This window comes from Amphiura filiformis, chromosome 4 (assembly GCF_039555335.1).
Source record: "Amphiura filiformis chromosome 4, Afil_fr2py, whole genome shotgun sequence".
NCBI classification, from domain to species: domain Eukaryota; kingdom Metazoa; phylum Echinodermata; class Ophiuroidea; order Amphilepidida; family Amphiuridae; genus Amphiura; species Amphiura filiformis.
The window spans coordinates 6,882,453-6,902,389 of NC_092631.1; the positions used below are offsets into that span (position 1 = coordinate 6,882,453).

Below are 19,937 nucleotides of genomic sequence, written 5' to 3' on the forward strand. Positions count from 1 at the left end.
AATTTTGTAAATGATACAGTTGATAGTATTGCCAAATTGCTATTCATGGGCCAATTAGTTTCATGCCTTACACAGGATTGAATAGGGATTATCATAGTTCAACTGTTATTTATTGATTAAATAAACCTCTTTTTAATAAGATTTGAAATGCCACTTAGTCCCACAGTCAAATACCATGAAATTAATAATTCCAAAATTTGATTTTTTTTATGGGAATGTCATTTTTAGAGGCCTATAACTCAAAAAACATGTCTGGCAACGTTTCAGGTTTTGTTGGACCTGATCACATATGCAAATGGCAGCTATTACACATGTCTACACACATAAGATGTCCTTGTACTCACATTATGATTTATCTTTGATATATCAAAGTAACCTCAGTGGTCAACTTTATTTTAATACTACCATATTACCACCTTGACTGCACTATATAATCACACGACCTAGTCCATCAAAGCTGAACAATGACTACAAGAAATGTGTATCTACAGCAAAGAAATAAACTCAGACACATGAAGATATCACTGCAATTATCTCAAACTGCTGAATCTCAGCTAACTATTCACTGCATAGCACCAAATGTAGAGGGCGATATTCACAAATTTGTTTCAGTGCGATGCAGTTTTTGTCATAGTTGCTTACAGCGCACAGTGTCAACACCCTGTATTATAAATATTTTTTTCCATACAGCTCAATACTCCGTTGAAATCAATATTCTATTATTGACACAGATAAAGAAAGTTTACATATGCATTGTGTTATAGGACGTGCACCTGGAACTTAACTGAATGGGCTAAATGCGTTCCTTGATACCTATAAAGTATAATTGTCATTCTCAAAATTAAATATATCTCAATTTTTACTTTGGATTTCAAATTTTTTACTTTAAAAATTCAGTAAAAGATATATACAGCAAGCTGCAAGGCCCCGCTAATTAGTGTACTGCTTTTCGAGTGAGTGTACTGGAAACAAAACCCTGGTTTTACCTGAAAACAAATTTTTTTCTTGTAATAGAAACATCATATGGGGTACTAGAGCATGCACAAATCGTAGTAATGTGTAGAATATAGAAATGCTGTGGTATCTCATATGATAGTCATGATATGCTTAGCCTGAGTCGCTCGGCCTATCTCGAACAAAATCACAATGCGTAGCTGTTAAAAAACGAGAGGATTCGCTGTACTATCACGGCAATTTTTAACACGAAGATATAGGGATGATGACGATGTGCAGCGTTAGGCAAATCATGTATACACTTTACAAACTAGGGGAATAGGCTGTTTGTTCAAGGGTCATTAGTCCAAAAAGTTAAGGTTTAGGACATTTTAGGTTCGGATTAGGGATAAGGTTTTTAACATGGAAAACTGAGGTCCTGGGTTCGATTCCCAGGCAGGATCACTTTTTCTACTTGTGTGAATTTCAAATGGGGCTACCTGAATGGGTGACTCCACTTGAAATCTACACTCCCTGTGTGGGAGATTAAAGTCATGTCTTCCATAGTTGTATGGATTTCAACTGGAAGAACCCATTCTGTTAAGTTGAACCAAGTTCAGCTTTGATTATGATCTGACCAACTGAGTTTGGGCCCTCTCCTGTTGAAGATATTACATGCATAGTTCATAGTGGGCCATCATAGATATACATGTATGTTCCCTCTCCTGTTGAAAATATCACATGCATCAATAATACCCTGTGCTACTCCAATCCACACCTCGTTGACATCAAAGTTTAATACTAGAGACATTTTTAATAAAGAAGTAAATGTTACAACTGCACTACTACTGATAACCATGCTAATTTAAGCAGTGCAAGACATATGCATTCAAAACTCACAGTAACGTATAACGTACAATACATGCAACCAAAGAAAAAATGTTAAACGCTCTTACAAGAGCAGTGTAACCTCCTAGTACAGATATGCAGAGAGATATTCTGCACAAAATAGTCTGTGCAACTGTACAAGAATTCACCATAGAAGAAAAAATATTTGGCCGACTGGCTGACCCTTCCTGCCAGAATACATGTCACCAGAAACAGGTTTAGCTTAAACATGGTTTCAGAATTTATTCATACCAACTTTCATTCTTCACCATGCAATGGTTCAATCAAACTCAGACATAACTCTACCAAATCTTACACATGCTCTTGTAACAGTATTTGAGATCCTGTTCAAGCGTGACATATTCTACATACAGCATACAAGTATTAGCTAGAAAGCCTTGATTCTAATTAAGATTGCATGCCCCCATGCATGATGCAATTACTTCCCTATCAATGTCAAAGTATCATTTCATGGAAAACAAACCCACACTCGATAGATGTTTCAATAGCTTTGAGGTATCAGTTTCTAACCGCTAAGATAACTTCAAACTTCTGGCATCTGATTGGAAGCATTTTTCACCTTGATGTGGCAGTGACATCAGTATGCATTGCATTCGGCACAGCATTAAATCGATAACATTCTCTCAAAATGCTGACATACACACGCACATGCAGAAAGATGCCGTATACAGGGATGTAAGTAAGCCTGAAGAAAAAACCCTGAAAATTGGGGAAAAGGCGCGTAAATTCAGGCTAAAAAGCCCCAAAATGGGCTGAAAATAAAAGAAATTGCGTAAATCTGGACTACAAAAAAACCTGAATTCTGTAAAAATCCTGAAAACTTACATCCCTGGCCGTATATATGCGCACGCTAAACAATGCTCTGCCTCAATGTGTTGACGTCACTGCCACATCAAGGTGAAAAATTGTATCATTACAATCCCAAAGTGTTAGCTATGAGAGATTTTTGGTGCACAAAATTTAAGGTGAATTAGAAATTGATATAATTTTATCCAACCCTGGTTTTGTAATCAAAAATTTCACAGGAAGAAAACAAATCCACCCTCTGTGACAGTTGGGTGTATGTATGGAGGGTGGGTAGGTACGGGGTGTGTTTGTGTACTTGTGCTTTACATGTAATTATACACAAAGTTAGAGTTAGAATTAGCTTTAAAACACAAAATAATGAAGGAACAACCAAACTTGGCAAATGAGGACACACACACAGAACTGTGTGACCATGGACATAAAGGAGCTGCGGACATGTTTCTAGATCAAAAACGGCATAAACAACGTCAGAGTGAGTCAGCTATGGTCCTACAAACTATGTAGAAAGCAAAGGATCTCAGGTGAGCAACAAATTTGAATTAGTTTAAACTTCATTAATTGAACAGCATAAACAATAATTGCAGTTTGCGGTGTACACTAGCACTGTAGAGTCTGCACTTGGATAGTGAAAACAAACTATATAAAAAGATTCCATATTAAGGGGAAACTGTTCCAGATTTTGCATTTTGGGCAAATTTGTTTTAATTTTCCTGTAAAATCAGCCATTTTTGGCCAAAATTGATTGGTTTTTGATCAAGTTTTTGCTATATTTTTCAACCTTTCTGTGATAATTTAGGGTAATTTTAAACTTCAGAAAAAAAAAAACCAAAAAACCGACCAACTGACCCTATTTGAAAAGTCTGACTGGTTTTATTTTAGGTCCCCAAAGGGGAATAAATATGTGCCCACACTTGGGTACAGGCTCCTCAGCCACCATTTTGAATCTATTCACTCTTCACACACACCGTATGCTAAAATAATTGTAATAACACCTTTTTTGAATCGCTATAACATCTTAGAGAACCAGATAAATCCGGGAACTGACGTCTGAGATTGACTCCATGCGACTATGATCACAACTCATGAATATTAAGTAGGCATTTAACAGTCATTAACCTATTGACAGCTTTGTGGGAAAGATTTTAGTCTATTTGCCAGCGAAGTGTTACGTGTAATCCGATTATCACTATGTCAACTGGATCACGCTTTTGAGTTCTGCACCATGATTGAAATGATCGCACCACAAAGTCTATGGCATGTACAATGTCAAAAGGTGTGTGATCCTGTTACCAGGGAGTTATGTAACCACTTCGCTGGCGAATAGCAAAAAGGAAATGTTATCATTAATTGGTAGGTGGATTGTGTGGAGTGAGCGGAACTGGCGGTGGTGGACACAAAGTTGGTAGTGAAAACTGTCCATGTTTGCCAGTGGTTACTTGTATGGTGTGGGGTGTGTATGGGGGTTCTTATCCAAGGTACATTGTGGGGTGATTTATACATACAAACCGACATAACAGGGTTTTTGCACAAGTCAAATGGCCGTATATGGCATCTAGAGGGGGTAGATATCATCGCAAAACGTTTACATACATACACGTCCTTATGGGGTGTCCTTATGTCAAAACCCCATAATGTTGGTTCCTACATACAGATCAACCCATAATGTCGGTTGTTACTTACATACATGTATAACCCCACAACGTTTGTATGTAAAAACCCCACAACGTTTGTATGTAAAAACCCCACAACGTTTGTATGTAAAAACCCCACTACCTAATGCGGGTAGGGGTGTGTGTGTATGTGTATCTGTCCCCTGTGCAAGTGCAAATGCAAAGCAAATCATACCAGTGCATGCCATGCAATACCTTTGAATGGAAGTACATGTAGTATTAGGTTATACAGCAGATGGGTATACTATGGGTTTACTGTGGATTACAATATAATATAAAAAACAACAATAATGCAATGTTAACAAATGAGTGAATGCACACAATAATATGATTAGAATAAAAAACAGTAATATGCAAATATATAAATAATGCTCAGGCCATTATTTGATTTTTCAAAAATTAAATATTTTTTTGATTGAGTACCTGATGGTTTGAAAACACTGTAATACAAATATTTCCTCGAATAGTTGCCCCCTCACTTTTTTCAACCAAGATGTTTCAAAAATGCCGATATTTCCATGCTATCTTGTGTAGTAAGCTTACCAAGTTGCTCACATGGTCGATAATAGCGTTAATGATCGTCGAAAATCTGGTCGGAAACCCGCAAGTGAACCAGAAATCAGTGTTTCTAAATCTAGTTCATACTTCGTAATTTTAGTGTCAGTTTTAAGCTTACCTAATGATTTTAATGGGAAATTACCATTCTAAAAATGACCTGTAATAAATGTTTTTTTCAATTGCAACTTCAAGTTTTCTGCATAAAAATAATTATAGCAAATTTTGATTGTGTAAATTATGAAAATATGCACTTTAACAGTAAATCATGACAATTTTACTAGTAGGTTATTCTAATAAAACAGGAAATATTAAGGAATGGGATGGGGATTGGTAGGGTATCTACGGGTACGTACTACTAGTGCAATGTGCTGTGGGCATCATCATCATAATCTTCCTGCTTAGTCTTTATCTTCCTGTTGTGCCCTAAATCGCGTAACTGCTCGCACTGCAAAATTCATAAAAACTAAGCACTAAAATAACTGGCTACATTTTTGCATTCCTCTTCTTATTAGACGAGGTTCCAACCACTAGAGCACTGTGCACCACTTCTTTATACTGAGTGCTGGCTTTTCCAGTTGAAATCCATACACCCCATATGGAAGACATGACCTTCATCTTCCCCACAGGGATTGTGAATTTCAAATGGGGTTACCTGAGTGGGTGACTCCATTTGAAATCTACACCCCTGTGTGGGATATTAAGGTCATGTCTTCCATCTAGGGGGTGTATGGATTTCAACTAGAATAGACCAATTTGTGTCCAATCAATACCTGCATAAACTAAAAGGTTGCATGATGTCATTTTTTTTGTAGTCGAATATGTTGACTATGGTGACTATTTACAGGTCAAGTTGATGTCAATTATTTCTCTCATTTATGATGCGTTTTGAAGATATAAATAGTTGGCCAGCTAACACCAGGTTAGTGTCCAAACTTATAACTATAGCAGCGACTATGACCATAGTCAATTTAGTCACTCAACCCAAGTAAACTACCTGCTAATTTCACAATGTACTTACTATTTTTTGCCTTTACTAATATATACAGGTGGAGGTCGACCCTTTAGCATGTGTAATGCATACTCCAGGTCATACTTCTTGAAGGCAGTGTATAGGTAAACGGCATTCTAGTACAGGGGAAAAAAGAAAAGAAGATTGTTAGGAAACATTGTTTGAAAGCTGCCTTAAGGGTAGACGAGGTATTGTTGGTCGAATCAACCAAAAAAATCGATTTTCATTATCTAGCTCAATATATTATTGAAAATTAACACCTTGATGTTTTGCAAAAGTTCATTCTACAAATCGTATATTTTGCAAACTTGCTTAATTTATTGTTGTTAATGAGTTATGTGCGTTTTACAAAAGTGTTGTTGTTTCAGCCTTCTTTACAACGTAACTCAAGAATATCATCACCGATAAAAGTATCTCTGTGATATTTTAATTCTTCTACACCCTCGCTTTGAATTGAGCAATGCATTTTTGCCAAAGCATACTACCATTCGTAAGATGCTGTGAACTACCAAATCACAACAGTTTAAAATAATTAATAACCTTAAGGAGAGTGGAATGGCAAGAGCCCACAGCAGCTGAAAGGAGTATCCCATCATGCATTGCAGTATATCAGCTTGCTCAGCAGCAAATGTATACAAAATATAAACAAGAGCCGCTTTATTGAGAGCTATTGATAGATTCACAATACTTTAGGGGTCTTTAAATATAAGCTTCCCTGATTTAAGAGAGTAATTGAAAGTTGAAGTGTGGGATTTTGTGTACATTTTCTATGGCACAATCAGTTCTATAATGGTACCACAAAGCATAATGGCAGGTGGTGGATGACATGCATTCCCTAAATTCAGTAAATTTTCATCGTCAACCGTGTAATTGAATGGGATTATTTTGAAATTTTAAAAGCGCTTGAAATATCACAAACAAATAGGCCTATGTTGATAAATAATATAAATACAAGCTAAAACCGTTGGGGTTTGATAATGAACCCCACAAAACTAACCGAGTATATGGAAAATGCCATACGGCCGGGCGGTTTTACGAGTTGCCGGCTCGATCATGTCATCCGCCGCCTGCATAATGGGATACTCCCTTCAGCTGCTGTGGCAGGAACCATATTTCAAGAGTACTTCTTAATATTTTGATATTAAGATTAAGGGATGGCGTATGAGCGTTTGGACAGTATTTTTTGTGGGACGTGAGAGCACGTCAGACATATTGAATTGCATTCTGAATACAAAGAATGTCCTTCTAATATCAAATAATTGTTATTTTTTTGAAATTTGCAATGTAATACACTTTTTATGGCGAATGATTACAAATTGATATTTAGCAGTCCTCAAAGTTAACTTGAAAAAATTTGTTGATATGACTTAAAGTGTATGTAGCTGGGATGGAAAGCCGAAGATCAATTAAAATTTTTGACCTTTCGTATTGAAGATATGGATTTTTTTCCCAAAACACCAAGAAAAAAATAGGTCTTTTGGGGGGGAAAATGTATATCTTCAATATATGTAAGGTCAAAATTTTCAATTGATCATCAGCTTTTCCTCCCAGCTACATACACTTTAAGTCATATCATTAGATTTATAAAATTTACCTTGAGGACTGTTATATATCAAAAATGTAAAAAATACCAAATGTAGGATTGTAGTGGGGGAAGTTTTTTTAATTTTTTCAAAAAAACTCCCCACACCTGGAAGACAAATGGTGGATCCCCTTAAGCCAAACAGGTTGTTTGGCTGTCGTCAACTGACCGATCGTAATCTTGAAAATCTGGAAAAAGAATTCGCTGCGCACAAGAATACCGATCCTAATTTTGGAAAGAAATAATTTTCCTTTCACAAACTGTTTGAAAACATGAATGAAGTCTACATAAGTAAAAGATGACAATTTAGTCTTTATTTATTAAGTTAAGTTTGGCTATGCGACCTTCTGTTTTTTGTAACCACTGAAACAAATCAATTTGCACTAATATGTGAAAGATTGTATTGCATGAACCATTTTTAATTTTGTGATTACAGTGTGTGCTTTTGGAGTTGTAATGAAATAAAATGCATCCAGTAATTTTTATTGGGACATACAGTACACTTATGCAAACTTAATTAGGGCTTCAAATTGCATGTAAATTAAAAGAATTATAATTAAATGTGAAACATCACAGTAAATTTACCAAACAGAAGTATTATTAAATCTGAAACATCAGAATGAAGATGTTTAACAAATTATATAACATTAATTTGAAACTAAACAAACACTGAATGTAATTAGTGGTAGTTGTATATACAGATTTTGAAAAAACAGAAATCTGAAACCAACCAAACAATGGTGGTAATTATATTCAGATTGCAAGTATTGATCCATGGAGGATGAAATCAATATTTGCTTCTCAAAACATTCCGCAGCCTGGATTTAATAATCAGTGCTGATAAAGAAAAAAAATAAACAAGTGTTGATCATAAATATTCATGAGCAACAGAATCAGTACATGTACTTCAAAAGCAAAATGGAAATGTTTCTGTTTATATACAGATGTGGGCTTTGAAGTAATTCTTACATTATTACTGTTGTTTTAAAGGGGCATGGTCCTGTTTTCTTACTTACATTAAGGACTACCATTAAAACACTGATTCCAAATTTTGAGTTGTATTGCTCATTTTGATATGAGAAGCAAAAACATGTACATTAACAATGCCCCACAGGATACACTTGACAGTTCATTGCTAAATTTTAAGAACTATTTTTTTTTGTATTTCACCCATGTACATTTTGTATATGGCCAGCTTATATAGAATTTTTTTTTTTTTGTAAATTTGTTTGCAATTTTATTGTTTTTGTTCTTTACATGTATGTTTGCTGGTGTTGGGCTATTGCAGCTGAAATCAATAAGACATTTAATCTTCACCAGGAGGAGTGTAAATTTCAAATGGAGACACCCATTCAGGTAACCCCATTTGATATTCACACCCCCTGTGTGGAAGATTAATGTCATGTCTTCCACAGGGGGTGTATTGATGTCAACTGGAATACCCCATTGCATCCCATGTGACTCATCACTTACAGGGTCTACCACATCTCTGATGTGCATGGACTCCGGGAAGAAAGTGTAAAAAGAAGTCTTTGTGCCGACATCTTGTGCGTGTCGTCCTTTGGATATAGCTCTGTTTAATCTGTTGATATAAAAGCAGTGGAAAGCAGAAAGTGAAAATGGCTATCAACTGAAAACATTTATTTTATTACATGTGACATGATCTGGTCCATGGGAGCCACAGGCGGCAAATTTGAAACTGAGATAATGGTAAAAATATGGAGTAAAAACAATAAAATAAATAAGAAAATAGACATCAAAAATCTTCATAACTTTAGAACTAAGTATGCTAGGCCTTTAGTGTTTTCAGTAAATGATATCTTATTGTAGGTATTATGTAGTAATTATTAAAGTAACTCAATTTTCAAAAATGCCTCCTTTGGCCCCCATGGACCAGATCGTGTCACATATATTCTTGACCTCGTTTTAACATATTATTGGCAACGCTATAATAATTTAAAACTTTTATTTAAAACAAAATCTCAATTGCAGAAGCCCAGCATAGTGCATATTTTGCAACTGTTTAATCGTTTCAAATAAATATGTCAGAAACTAATTAAACTGCATTACGTTTTCAAATAAGTAAAATTATGTTCAGGCCTACAAACCTATGACAGTGGATGGGAATCCATTTGGATTATTGCAGGACAATTTGGGAGAATCCTTGATTCTAGCAAATGTTGAGATATAGCAGGGCTGTCAACTCTCACACATTAGCTGTGAGTCTCACGCATTCGGTCATTTTCTCATAGTCTCAGACCAAGGTAGCATAATCTCACGCCTAGGTAGTAAATCATGCAAAGAGCTGTCAAATGAGTAAAATCTCACACATCGTAAAAATTTTTTTTATCCCTACCCCTCCCCAACTTTTTAGATTCTTGTGCGCCGTGGCTCAAATAATCATGGGTCAAAATAAACATTGAAGTCGTCAAAAAATAATTCCGCCCGGTACACCTCTGTTCAACAGTGTCTCACACCAAGCAATTCCAAAAAGTTGACAGCCCTGGATATAGACTGACTAAACATGGGTCGATATAGTCAAGATATAAACATATATTTCTAGCTATGTGCTCTGTTCATTGAGGTACTTTTTGATGCTCTTGACCCATGTTGTGCTATATAGCAAATCAGTACAGAAAATTGAAATGGAAGAAATGCATTGTGGAAAGTGTATGATATTTTCTCTGGATTTTGCCCAATTTGCTTGGAATTCAAAAATATTGCCCACATTCTCTGTTTTTGGATAAAAATATTTAGATCTGGAATAGATTTTACTATTGAATTTGCTTGGAATTCCAAAATCATCCTTAACCCTAGCATCCCCGATGCATTTTGGCAAAGGGAAAGGAAAGAAGAAAGAAAGATGAAAAGAAAAGTTTGTTTTCTCTGCCCCAGATTTGAACTACTGACCCCTCGGGTGAGGAGGACAAGACTGGGGATAGCAAGCCACATGTGAGAACATTGCCTGGCTAATGATTTTGTACATATCGTTGTTGCGCAGGAAAAAACTTCTTTATGTGTTTGTGGCCCCTGAACATGTTTAAAACAAAACTGTCAACCGGTTACATAGGAGGTTTTGCTTTAAACATGTTCAGTGGCCAATGACACATTTCCTGCAGACGACATGTGATTTTGTGTGATTACCCAATTAGATCATGTGGGATGCTTGATCTTGCAGTTGTAGAGTAGTATTTTGAAGCACCAAGCATGGCTAATGCTCTGTGTGCTAGCCATAGGCTTCAACAAAAAAAGCTTTGAAATATTTTCTCAAAATACAATACCGACCTAACAACTGCTGAACCAATAGTAGGCTTGTTTGTACTCATTTTTATGCATTTTTCATGCTGATTCCAAATATGGTCATGAAAATTTTGCAATTTAAAAAAAAATTAAACTTGTCGTCTGCAGTCGACACCCGAGTGGAGAGGGGTAATGATGAGGTTTTAGGTTGTTTTCAAATAGAAAAGCCTATAGACTAAAAAGAGAATACATACCTAAATACATAATCATGACTATCGATTTCTTCTCCTGCATTGGATCCATTTAGGATCCCTCCGCATCCCACCACAGCACAGCGTACACACTTGCCGCTGGGTCGGTTGACAGGCCCATTGGTGAAGTTGACATGGTTGATGATTTCCCCTAATACTGTTGAAAAGAAACAGAATAGCAACAGAGAGCATAACAAATGGTTATATTTGTATGATTAATTGTTCATGCTTTGTCACTTGCATATCGTTTCATTTATTTTTAACTTTTAAATATCATGCTTCCTTACACTGACCTATTACTTATATTCTCATGTAGTTATTTTTGCAGTAGCAGCAGGGAATACCAAAGTGCAAAAATAAATGTGCAAAATTTCCATTTTACAGCATGGCAACAAATACAGCCTAACACAAGGAAAATGGAACTCCTGGTTTTGTTGTGGTAAAATCACAATAAAGGCCATTTTTCAAGCGTTTTTTCAAGCGTTTTTTTTCGAGCGTTTTTCAAGCATGACTCATGACTACCCACAAGCTCCTCATTCATTTACTTGATTAATGATTGACCTCTATATATTGACTGACTGTTAGTATTGCCCTATACCTGTTGTTCATGCCCTGAAACTTTGAACAGAGTTTAAAATACTAGTATCCACAAGATGACCACTGTGACACTGACAGCCTCTACAAGGACCTGCCACACTCCAGTTGAAATCCATACAATACAAGTATGGATGACATGACCTTAACTTTTACCTGATTGACAAGAAAATTGAGGTCATGTCTTTCATAGAGAGTGTAAGAATTTCAACTGCAATAGACCAATAGACAATAATAATTGGATGCTGAACTAAAATATAAATAAATTTTTCCTGTACAGGTTCCAAAAACCAATGAGTACAATAAAAAAAAAAAAAAAAAAGTACAAGTATAAAAAAATATAAGTCCCAATGCGTTAAAAAAGAAGAACCAAAATGCAATGCAAAAGCAAAATAGAACAATGGAAACAGAAACTGAAACTACAGTAAAAAGAAGATCCTATAAAATGCATGAGAAATGATCAATAACACGGTTAAAATAGATGGGTTTTAAAACATTTGAACTGTTCAAAATGGTTTTAAATTCTCTGACAGATTCTGGTAGATTTGTTTCAGCTGTAGAGAACATGAAAGCACAACGTCCATAATAAGATACAGTTGATACTGTGAGAAGCGGTTTGACATTTATTTTGATATCAGGATTTAGGTTTAATGTGATGAAAACTACAAGGAAAGCAGTGATATTGACAGATTTTCAATACCGGTACCTGTTATTAATTTTATCATTGGACTAATGTTGCTTTATGTTGGATGGCCTACATGCTCATGTATCACAACACTATAATTTGGTTCACCTCAAGTTCGGTAGTGACGTCAATGCTTTTTTGCGGTTGCACCACAAGCGTGCCAACAAACCGCCTCTGTACGCATGTGTCCACATTCAGCGCTTTAAACTTTACGCGTGCGATACAATACTGCGGCAAGCAAAACACGCACATATGTCACTACCAAACTTGAAAAAAATTTTTTTTTTTTTTTTTAATTTTTTTTTTTTTTTTGGTTTTGGAGTGTCCCTGGACCTAGACCTAGATGCTAGGATCATTCATGGTTGACCTAAAAAAAAAAAAATAAATAAAAAAAAAAAAATTTCAAGATATTTTGTATTTTTAATATGAAAATTGATATTTTGTATTCATGTCATACTCTATTAATGATATCAAGATGCATTCAAATTCAATGCATTTTGATATCATTAATAGAGTATGACATGAATATAAAATATCACCCCCCCAATTGTGAAAATTTTTCACCTAAAAAATGGGTGGGACTATACTCGGACCAATACGGTATATATTTAGTTTAAAATTAGCAAAATGATTTGTCTGTTTGTAATTTTGATTGGTGTTTTTCATAAAATTCCTTTAAAAGGGTCTATACATTTCCCTTGGCTACCTCTGGGTACATATTTATGCACACGAAATTTCTTGCAGATTCATTCGCTTGGCAAAAATATTGTTCTGTTATTTAAGAAATTACAACAGTGGCCTATAGAGCCTACACATAATCATGTATAACTCCAAAATGCAAAATCAACTGAAATTTGGGAATAAGCTTTTTCATGGTTATCTACTGAAACATACTGTCATAAAAAGATGAAGCTAGAATCACAAAATACTCCTTTAAATTAAGGAATAGCATATTGTGCACATGCTACTTCATCGTATCAAATAATGTATTCTCAAAATTGAGACAAGCATTCCTACATAAATCTTGATCTCATTGAAATATTGATTACATTGTGGCACTGAAACGTTAGGATGTGTGCTTCAGTATCATATTCAGTTTCCAGGATCTCCAGGCAGGTGAAAATGAGAGTCAGAAAATGAAGTTTCTAAAGTCTCTATGGTCATGAAAGATTGATAGGGTTTATTTAAGTTGGTTTTTGAAATAAAGAGCATGTAGTAAACCTACATGTTTTTTTGTAGCATATCGCAAATGCTTCATATTTCAGGCTAAGCAATGTTTTTGTATATTATATATTCTGAATACAACATTGTCTCTGTGCTATACAAATATCATAAATTTTTTTTTAATGAAATATTGATAGGATTTACTTAGACACCCATTCAGTGATCCCAGCAAAAGTGTAAAAATTGCTTAAAAGTGAAGTGTAAGTCATTCACATTGTCATTTGATATTTTTGAAATGAAATATTTGGCAAAAAAATGAAGAAAACAGCAGAATTGATGAAGTTGAAGCCCCATTCAAATACATGTAGCTGATTTATATACTGACAGTATTACAGATGCCAAGTAATGCCTTATTTTGTCTCAAATACACGGCTTTCAGTTGATCCACTAGGTAGGCAATGTTAGCACATGTATCTATAGACAATGACAAAGGTACCAAAATCTGAATTTTGATTACTTTTACGATTGTCCAGTTGGACAAATCACTGAATGGGCCTTTAATTTAAATAATTTAGAAATATTAAACATGAATTAACATAGCTTATGATGTTACATAGAAAATTGCTATCAGGTCAAGTGTTATTTTCATTTGATATTAATTTCAGCACTTTGCTATACAAATCCGGATTCCGGATGTGAATTTGTTTTTCACACAAATTATACCTTGCATATAAATAACTACATGTACTTTGATTGAATGAACTAGTTGGAATAAGTTTGTGACCAGTTGACATAAGCACACATGTCACTCAAATTAGATAAATAGTATCAACAAATGAAGAAAAAATTGTGGGAAATTCCTATAAAGAATTACCCCAGGCTCCCACTAGGCTTGGGAACGTTAAACGCATGTACCGTTAAACGCACGCATGATCCGCACGCATGATCCGTTAAACATTTAGCAAATTGTGGTAAACATGGAAATTCTATTTCTTCAATGCTAATCAACAGTTGAAAGTAACAAAGACGACCTTCATAATTTACATGAAACTTGCTCAAAACATTCATTATTTAACACTAATACATGATTGGGCAGTTGACTTTGCAAATTTCACCTTATGTAAGGCGCCATTGGGACTAACATAATCTGTTAGAAATCCCACTTTTGTGAGGTGCACCGCACCTATAGTATATTCATGAAATCTTGCCGCCTGACGGGCTGGACCAATACATGTTAATACGTTAAACGCACGCATCACTGATGCGTTAAACGTGTAGGAAAATAAACGGAATAACCCATCCCTACCTTGAGTTCCACCTTCCACCATATACATGTAGCCAGACTGCAGTTTTGGTTTATAATGCATTTTCATGCTCAATACTGTCCAGTAAAGGTTTACAAAGAATCAATATTACAGGCACAATCCCCTCCCTCCCCCATACACTAAATCGTGGTTGTGGTTTATAATGCATTCCTGTCTAGGAACCGTGGATATCCGCAGCGCGGCAGCAGTAACTGTGATGAGTCTACTGTTAGATATTGATTTCTCATTTACAGGTGTTTACAAAAACCCACCTACGCACCCCACCCATCCGGTACACACACCAATTTGTACTCTTAATTCTGGCATGATATAAAGCGGGTCTAAATATTGGATCTAATAATAACTACTTATCACTGTATATATACACACTACATGTAATGTACACATAATGGTTTCAAAATTGCTTCCTGTATACATGTAACATTGAGTTTCAATATCATTGCAGTGATCCAGCAAAAGTGTATAAAAATTAAAATTGTGTATAAATTTCCTAAGTGAAGGATAAGTCATTAAAATTGTCAGGTGTTTTTAAAATGAAAAATTTGACAAATTGAGGAAAACAGCAGTACTGCATGACAAAGTTGAAATTTCAAATACCTACCGTATTTCGTCAAATAGTTGCCCCCCCTCAAATAAGCGCCCCCCAACCACTTTTTTCAACCAAGATGTTTAAAAAATGCCGATATTTCCACGCTATCTTGTGTAGTAATTATAAGCTTACCAAGTTGCCCACATGGTTGATAATAGCGTCAATAATTGGCGAAAATCTGGATTGGAAACCCGGAAGTGAACCAGAAGTCAGTGTTTCTAGTTCATCATTTTAGCGTGAGTTTTAAGTTTACCTAATGATTTTAACGGGAATTATCGTTTTAAATTGACCTTGAATAAACGACCCCCCTTTGGGAAAATGTAACGCCCCGGGGGCGTTTATTTGTCGAAATATGGTAACTAATTTTAAGAGAAAATTATTACAGATTCATGAAAAATGTCTTATTTTGTCTAATAATACATGGCTTTCACTTTAACCACTAGCAGGCTATGTTAGCACATCTATGAGGTTTACAAAGGTGCCAAAATTTGACTTCTGATGATTTTTACGACCCTCCTGATGTGCAAATCACTGAATACAAACTGTAGGCCTTTAAATCAAGTCAAATTTGAATTTCATACATTTTAGCTAGGTAGGAAATAAAATACTTAATGGCCGAATAAGGAATTGTCCACGCTCAAATTTGAGATTTATTTGTGAGCACTACTTAAGATGTATTCTTTTACTTGAAACTGATAAAATACAACTTGTTAATATTTTCTCAAATTTTTTATTTAAAATCATTATTTCACTCTTTCCAACTCAAAAAAGTCACATGGCTCAAGACAGCTGAAGGTGGGAAATATCAGTCAAGAATGCGCAAATGCAAAATATTGTGAATATTGTGTCGTTGCGTGATGCGACACGTGGCGCAGCACTAACCTGCGTGTACATGTCCAACGCAGTAAAGTCGCATTCGGTTGGTATATGACTGCAGCCGTTCTCATTGATTCCTTTTTCTATGGTCCACCAGTCTCGTATGTGACTGACCATTTGGGTACAAATTCCCAAAATTCTTTGCTAAGAAACCGAGACTGAACTTACTGAAGTATTTCTTCACTGAAGCTCTGATCATAAATGCCTACATATACATTTGACTGTTTGGGCATGCGCAGTAACTCTTTGACAATGTCGGTTTCTTTACGAACAATTTCATGAATGACCAAAACGCTTGATTGACATACGAATACTTACATGTTCTATTTTCCCGCATGAACCCAAAAGGCAAGGTGTAATGTGCTAATTTGTAGTAATTATCAAAATTGTTGATGTCGCTATCGTCTGTGAAGACCTTCACTCCGGGACGATAGTGTTCACGGAACCACTTGGAATACTTGGAGATGGAGGATAAAGTCTTTGGACATTGCTGTGGGAAAAAAATTGTTTAATATAGAGTTGGGTTAAATCTCTGATATCAATGTTTCTTGTTCCCTGAACATACTTTTCTGAAGTTTCAACTTTACATTTTTAAAATGTGTACACATTACAGACACACAGAATGAGGTTTTTAATATGCATGTAATCTAAAGTTTGTTCGGCTTATACATGTATAACGTGGATATTATTCGGGTTTTTGTTACTGCGTGCATCAATAAAGTCCCAACTCACGCTCGCGTAATTTCACATTGATAAGTGTGCGCCAATCACACATTACACAACTAGCGTAAGCACTGCGGCCAACAGCGTGCATGTCATTCTACATCAATACATGGTGTTACGAGTCTTATTTTTTCTGCCTTATATAAACCGAACAAACATAAGCTGTACATTCAGGCCTTGCCGTTTGAGGCGAGCGATCACTCTCGCTCGCCACCGCTCGCCCAAACTCAATTTCTAGCGAGCGATTTTCCACTCGCCATAGACACTAAATTTCGCTCGCTGCAAATCACCCAAAATTGAACTTCCAATTTACATTCAAGTTTCAACACTTTCAATGTATTGAATTTGTTGTAATTAACGGTGCGTAAAGTGTTTCATATTGGTATGAATTAGTCTTTCATTCCTAGAGAGTGATTCGACCACGGAGAGTGGTTCAACCGCTCGCCTAGCCCTCATGCTAGCGAGCGATTGACCACTCGCCTTTAAAATCTAGACGGCAAGGCCTGACATTTATAACATACATACATGTACAAGCTGGAGGGTGGTCTTGATTTGATTTGAGTGTGCCAAAGGGTGTTAGTCAGACCGCAAAAGAATCAAGGTACTAATTAATTTCACTCCAGTATGACAAGTACATACATCCTAAGCAAAGACAGATTATATAGTAATAGTTAGAACCAGCAGCCAATAGCTGCATTTTTTAGCTCGGATTTAAGACCTCATTTCTTGAAATCGGTCAAGAAATAAAGACACGATGATCCAAAATCCTAAGGAAGATGCAAAATCATAAAAGGCCAAAAAAAAAGGTTGTCTCAAAGCTCACGAGAAATTTAAAACAAATGCGAAATGCGATTTTTTTTTTTTATTCCCGACTTATTTCATGGTATTTTGAGAAAAAAGTCTGAATTTCGCCAATAATTATCTGGAAGAAACTATAAAAAAATTTTTTTTGGAAATAAAAAAAATTTCCGCATTTCTTTTTTTTTTTTTGTCAAATCGCGCAAGCTTTGAGACAAACCTTTTTTGGGGGGGCCTAAGTTGCAGTGTGCTCCATTGAATTTGATACAATGCATTCTCGGACAAGAGAACTAGCTGTGCTTTCCGTTGATTAGAACATTAATTTAAATTCTTGATTAAGTTCATCAGGACTGATCTGCTTGGGTTGCCAGTTGACTTCTTGTTGGTATTGAATACCCACAAGAAGTCAACTGGCAGCCCAAGCAGATCAGTGCATCATCTGGCTGATGAAAAGAGCAGACCTTAGCTCTTGAAACGTCCCATACAGTAAGTGTTTCAATTGGACTTGCATAGAAGAAATCTTTAATTAATTAATTTAAATTAACGTCATAAGCGTCAAGAAGACAATCAAGGCGTCTCACCATTCTCCACAAGGCAATCCACTGTCACCTATCCCTACCAGTTGGAACCCTCCTTCAGCTTACCCAACGATCCTCACGGCACTTCAACTCCAGATCATATATACTCCACTGTCAGCATCAAAGGACTGTTAAAATATTGTCCTTCTGGAACTCATTATTACCTGAAGCACTTGTCTCAATAACAGACCCTAACCAACAGGGACAGACTTAGGTTTCAGTTTTCTACTGGCCCTCCGGGCCAGTGAAACTGCAAATCTACTGGCCCTGCAATAAATTTACTGGCCCAACTTTTTCAATATGTTCTACTGCAAAAAGTGCAAATAAAGAAGCATGTTCCCATGCCCGTAACCAGGGGGCAGGTGGTGAACACCACCTCGTCAAATGACAAAAAAAAGTCCCCTATTTTGAGCCAAAAAGTCCCATTCACGAGCGTAGCAAGCAAAAAAAAATAGGGGTTTTCAATCCTTGTCGGTCAAAAAGGTCCAAATTTTGAGCGAAAGTCCACTTTTTAAAAATCCTGGTTACGGACGTACCTGCGTTCCAATGCAACTTTGAAAGTTAGAGACTACCAGTTACCAAACTTGACACATGTTACTTGCAGGGGTGTGATTTTCCGGATTTCGGATTTTTGGGATTAAAAAAATCCGGATTTTCAAAAAAAAAAAAAAAATTTTTTTTTTTTTTTTTTTTTTTTTTTTTTTTTTTTTTGGCCCTGGACCAAGAGCTTAATGCTTAACAGAGATGTCACATTTCGAATTTTCAGTTTCCAGGTATCAGAAAATCTCCAATTTTAAAATGAAAATTCCTTAGAACCCTGACTGGATGATTTATAGACACACTGTACTGTGCAAAAATGGTGATGCAATTTCTCATGTGTATGTGAATGATATGATACTGGAAGTATGTATTCACAGATAATAAATGTTTTTATACTATAAAGTGAAGTATTTTAGCAGTTTCTCATTTTTGTATTTTACCCATGAAATTGCATCTCCAGTGGTGCTCAAGTGTGTAAAACCCCTCTGGCCCAGGGGCCCTTAAGCGGGCCCCTGGACCCCCGGCCGCAACAGGCGAGAGCTCCGCTTCCTCCGCTTCGCAATTTCATTGCCTTGGGGTTTTCAACCAGGGGCCCTTAAGCGGGCCCCTGGACCCCCGGCCGCAACAGGCGAGAGCACCGCTCGCTTCGCTCGCTCCGCTTCGCAATTTCATTGCCTTGGGTTTTTTTTCAAAAAGCACCAATCACACCCCTGTACTTGTTTGTTAACATTATTTTATTCTATGCCACCATGGACCCTAAAAATCTGTTTCCAGGATCTATGGTGCCACTTTAATTCAAGCAAACCTGAACATTTTTAATTGTTTTGTACTGAGCGTACTCAATATAGAGAGACTAGTCTCTAACACAAGTTCAGTCAGTCCTTCCTTAATTAATAAATCTATAGTTCCAAAAGTTCACAAAAGAAAAGGTTCAAGTATGCGGTATTTGCGATATCGCCAGCATCATCAGATAGAACATAAAAGAGCTTGGAAATAGTATGTAGGTACATCGCCGAAAAAAACGGGCAGAAACTGTGTCCAATTGTGTCCATTGCTGATTATATCTTGCCTCATATGAGTTATAACAGGATCAAAAATCTAGTGGC

General features: G+C 36.1%; 1 protein-coding gene across 1 annotated transcript in view; it reads right to left on the bottom strand.

Moving 5' to 3' along the window:
- LOC140150524 (alpha-N-acetylgalactosaminide alpha-2,6-sialyltransferase 1-like) overlaps nt 1–19,937 on the bottom strand; it is a 37,797-nt gene that overhangs the window by 7,180 nt on the left and 10,680 nt on the right. Inside the window, exons 3-6 of the mRNA XM_072172554.1 lie at nt 16,511–16,682; nt 10,963–11,116; nt 8,942–9,050; nt 5,896–6,002 (exon numbers count right to left, since the gene is read on the bottom strand). Of these exons, the coding sequence (XP_072028655.1) occupies nt 5,896–6,002; nt 8,942–9,050; nt 10,963–11,116; nt 16,511–16,682 (542 nt within the window). The remainder of the gene's footprint in view (nt 1–5,895; nt 6,003–8,941; nt 9,051–10,962; nt 11,117–16,510; nt 16,683–19,937) is intronic.